This window comes from Octopus bimaculoides, chromosome 12, assembly GCF_001194135.2.
Source record: "Octopus bimaculoides isolate UCB-OBI-ISO-001 chromosome 12, ASM119413v2, whole genome shotgun sequence".
Lineage (NCBI taxonomy): Eukaryota > Metazoa > Mollusca > Cephalopoda > Octopoda > Octopodidae > Octopus > Octopus bimaculoides.
The window spans coordinates 66205664-66210682 of NC_068992.1; the positions used below are offsets into that span (position 1 = coordinate 66205664).

General features: G+C 37.6%; 1 protein-coding gene across 1 annotated transcript in view; it reads right to left on the reverse strand.

Annotated features, from left to right (window-relative positions):
* Nucleotides 1-5019, reverse strand: part of LOC106884486 (28S ribosomal protein S29, mitochondrial) — a 44553-nt gene that overhangs the window by 18054 nt on the left and 21480 nt on the right. The window contains exons 4-5 of the mRNA XM_014935897.2: nt 2246-2354; nt 190-282 (exon numbers count right to left, since the gene is read on the reverse strand). Of these exons, the coding sequence (XP_014791383.1) occupies nt 190-282; nt 2246-2354 (202 nt within the window). The remainder of the gene's footprint in view (nt 1-189; nt 283-2245; nt 2355-5019) is intronic.

Here is a 5019-nt window from a genome sequence, read left to right on the forward strand (position 1 = left end):
AAAAAAAAAAAAAAAAAAAAAGGTATTTAAAAATATACAAGAGAAAAGAAAAAAAATCATGTTTGTAAAATTATCAAAATATTCACAACGAAATACGTTTTACGAAGAAAGAAAGGAAAAAAAAAAACTGGAAAATTATTAAAAAAAGATAAAACTAGAAAATATACGAAATAGAAGTAAAATACTTACGCCAATCAACATGAACGATTAACCATTTTTGAATGGCACAGAAATGCATGACATGAGCCATAGTCAAGGTTTTGCCTACTCCTCGTTCACCATCTTAGAGAAACAGTCAGGGATATTTAACAAGAGTTTAACTTTTCTAATTTTATTATCATGTGATAGAGAAAATATTAGAGGGTCATAATTGTAGCAACATGTAGGAAATTACTGATTTAACTTCAATAATTTCTCTCGTGAGGTACATTATCACACACACACACACACATCATCATCATTTAATATCGGTTTTCCATGCTGGAATGGGTTAGATGGTTTGACAGGAGTGGAAATCCAGAGAGCTACACCAAACCCCATTTGTCTGCCTTGGCTGGATGCCCTTCCTAATGCCAACCACTCTGAGAGTGTGCAAAGGCAATAATAATAATAATAATAATAATAATGTAGCTGTATGCTGTCAACTTAATGTGACAGTCCCATGAAGGGAATAATACTACTGTTATTTAGCCCTAGGAAGCAGCACTGCTTCCTGTCGACCTTGACACATTTCCTGTGTCCTTATGTTTACAAGAGCTTGATAGGCATCTCCAACTAGCAGGTCATTGCTACTCCAGACTGATGACAAGCAAAGACTCAGAAACATGTCTCTGGATGCAGACTTAGCTAAGTGGAAGTGCTTGTCTCCCCCTTGTAAACATAAGGACACAGGAAATGTGTCAAGGCTGACAGGAAGTGGTGCAGCTTCCTAGGTCTAAACAACAGTAGTATTATTCCCTTCATGGGACTGTCACATTAAGTTGTCAGCATACAACTACTTGATCGCATCACTACTGCATAAATCTCTCTGAGAAATTTAGAAATGTATTATTTCAATAATAATAATAACATTGAAAAATACCTTAGGAATGAGAACCCAGGTTTGGAATTTTGCCAAGACACCTGATGAAGGCTGGAGGGTATATCAGCCGAAAGGTTGTGTTAACAACAAACAAGATGAGGACAAATATCCATCAAATGTAAATAATGTACATAATGAACTTTGATAAGCTTTTCAACTCAGAACTTTGTGACATGAAATTCGATACAACAAATGACTGGACGTTCTTGACTTTATATTAACACAAGAAAATGAAAGAAATTGAGGTTGTGCAATACAGCTCCATCAAAACAGACATTAGGGTATTACAGTTCTGCAATGGAGTGAAGGCATCTAGTTTAGTGGTTAGGGCTTTCAGCTCATGATTGTGAGTTTACAAGTTCAATTCCTGGCGACACATTGTGTCCTTGAAAAAGACACTTTGTTTCCTGTTCTTCCAGTCCACATCAGCTGGGAATAATGAGTTATATCTTTAATTCAAAGGGGCCAGCCTTGTCACATCCTGTGTCCATGTGTCTGTGGAGTACTCAGCTACTTGCATGTTAATTTCACAAGCTGGATGTTCTGTTGATTGGATCAATTGGAACACTTGTTGTAAATGCCCTGCTGGAATTTGAACCCTCAATGTAAAAGAACAGAAATAGCACAAGACATTCTGCTGGTTCTTCCATTCGCTGTCTTTTGGAGCATTGGTTTCTAACCCAAGTACAACACCTCGATTTGGGAGAGAAGAAAAGTTGATTAACCCAATGCCAGTACATCAATGGCATTTTATGTACCCAGAATGATGACAGGTAAAGATGGCCCTAGTGAGATTTGAACACAGAATGTTAAGGATTATTTCTCTGTACCACAAACCATTTTATCAGCAATTTATTGATTTTGCCAACTCAATGCCCTCCAATAGTATTAATATTGATTTCTAATATAAATATTGATTTCTAAATGTAGTATTTTCACATGGATATTAATATTAACAGTAACTACACCATCTGTGTTCTCCTTGCTGAAGGGAGTCTGATAATGTTAAATATTTAACATCATAAAAAACCAACTTCACATTGTGTCCTTCAGCTGCAAATAAAGCCAAACAATATTTTGCTGATCCCAAGTGAATTTGTGAACCACTAAACCATATTTCTAGGGAGGCATCATGTGAAGAAATAAGTGAAAGACAAAGGATACAAAGCATAACTCTGAGTACGGGATGATTGTAATTGGCATTCTTGATGTAGTCGATAGTTTCCAAAGCTGGCTGCCTCACCATAATACTAGTCTCACGAAACAGTTGGCACTGAAGGGGAAAAATAAAGAGAGAGCGAAAAAAAAAAAAAGATTGTAATTATGAAAAGTGCATTAAAAAGTGGCAGCAGTGAACATGAGAGAGAGAGGAGGGGCAGAGGTAGGCAGAGATCATCATCATCGTTTAACGTCCGCTTTCCATGCTAGCATGGGTTGGACGATTTGACTGAGGACTGGTGAAACCGGATGGCAACACCAGGCTCCAGTCTGATTTGGCAGAGTTTCTACAGCTGGATGCCCTTCCTAACGCCAACCACTCAGAGAGTGTAGTGGGTGCTTTTACGTGTCACCCGCACGAAAACGGCCACGCTCGAAATGGTGTCTTTTATGTGCCACCCGCACAAGCCAGTCCAGGGGCACTGGCAACGATCTCGCTCGAAAATCCTACAGGAGCCAGTCAGGCGGTACTGGCAAAATATTAATCAATAGAAAAGGACAACTGAACAAGGCAACATAACACACTCAAGATGCCATATTGTAAGTAGTTTTCTTGTGAAACAAATCAAGGCGTTTTAAAAAGTAAAAGAAAATAAGACTGTATATACACACACACACAGTGTGACGTGTACAAAACATGAAGAGAAGAGGGTGTTTATATCTGACAAAGTGAATTTGAGAGATGAAATAAACTATTCTATGGAGTAGCCATGGTTAAGATAACACTGGGTCTTAATCTCTTATTTGGGGATCCCAATAGTTGAGGGGGTAAGATAGGAACATCTTAATGGAGTGGGGTTATACATTTATATCAGGTTCCTGGCACAATGCAATAGGTGCAGACAAAGTACAGAACTTAGCCCATCTTTTCTTTATTAGCTGCAAAGGAAGAACTTTTAAGGCAATGATTTGCAGGTAAATAGGAAAGTAACATTAACAGACAGTTTTATAGTGTCAACACTCACTCAAACAAAAATAAACAAACATCTGTATTTCTCTCTCTCTCTCTCACACACACAAACTATCATCATATCATCCTCATTATCATTTAACGTCCTTTTATTCCATGCTAGCCTGGGTTGGACAGTTCAACAAGAACAGGTGAATCAGAGGGCTCTGCTAGGTTTCATGTCTGCTTTGACAATGTTTCTAAGGGTGGGTGCACTTCCTAACGCCAGCCACAAATACATCTTTTACTTGTTTCAGTCATTAGATTGTGGCTATGTTGGGGCAGCACCTTCAAGAATTTCAGTTGAACAAATCGACTCTAGTACATATTTGTTAAAGTCTGGTACTTATTCTATCAGTATCTTTTATTGAACTGCTAAGTCATAGAGATGTAAACACACCAACACAGGCTTTCAAGTAGTGATGTTGAAGACAAACACAGACAAAAAAAAGCAAACACACACACACACACTCACATGCAGAGGATAGGATCCTTTCAGTTTCTATCTACCAAATCCACTCATAAAACTTTCGTTGGCCCAGGGCTATAATAGAAGACACTTGCCCAAGGTGGCAGACAGTGGCACTCAACCTGGAATCATGTGGTTGGAAAGCATATATGCATATATATATATATATATATATATATATATATATATGCAATAGTGACATTTTCATTCAAAGTTTCTTTAATACCAGCTTCTAAAACCATCAATTAAATCTTTCCATCTCTCTATCGACTTCCATATCAACACCATTATGTTTGACATCCACTTTCCTTGCCTTCATCTTTAAAATGGTGACCATTTATGTTTGAAGGTGTAAAACTTACACCAACATAATACTCGAGTTATAAACAAGATGGTTACAGCAAGGAGGCTGATCACGGAATGAATTTAAACTGTTTAATTAACGACTGTAATAAACTTAGTCCAGTGTCAGAGTGTTTACAGAGATATATTTACAATAATATCAGAGCAATCCAAAGAGATACATCTACAGTAATATAATATAGTTGAAAGATGATAAGAAATGCTTTTCCCGCTTTTTTCCTTCCCTGAGAACAAGCTTTTCTTTCACTGACTGCATCAACTTGCCTCCACCATCATCATCAGTGTCGCCCACATTAACTACACTATCATCATCCGCTGGACCTATACAGTTAACCATAAGCCCCTGTCCAGGAGCCTGGCCCCTATTCCTTCAGTAATAATAATAATAATAATAATGATAAAATAAAAAGAAACCCACCATTCATTCTATTCTCATCTCAATCTCTACTTATACACCTTTCATTTCAAAGGATTATTTATTCAATTAATCTCATTGTCCAAATAAGCAGTGTGTGTGGATGTGTGTGTGCGTGTGTGAGCAGTCTCTCACATACACACACACACACACACACAGAGGCAGAGTCATGCCCCATTAATTTCCTGACTGCCCTCCTCTTACCACACCCCATCCCTTCCACAAGTACCTCACCTGCATCATGGTTTGGTAACTTTTGTCAGCTCAGCTGTTCCTCTACCCCCTGGCTGTTTACCTGGCCTCTCCCTACACACCATTTCACCACCACTTACCCCCTCACCACCTATGACTCAGTCAAAAGGCTCAAATCCTTAATGAATACATAATTAATACAATACAAACTAAACAAACAAACACATAAAGATTAATTAGCTATAGCATAAACATTAAGATTTTTAAATCTAAATTATACATGACTTATTTCTGAACAACCTAAGAAAGACAAAAGTGAACAGATATATATA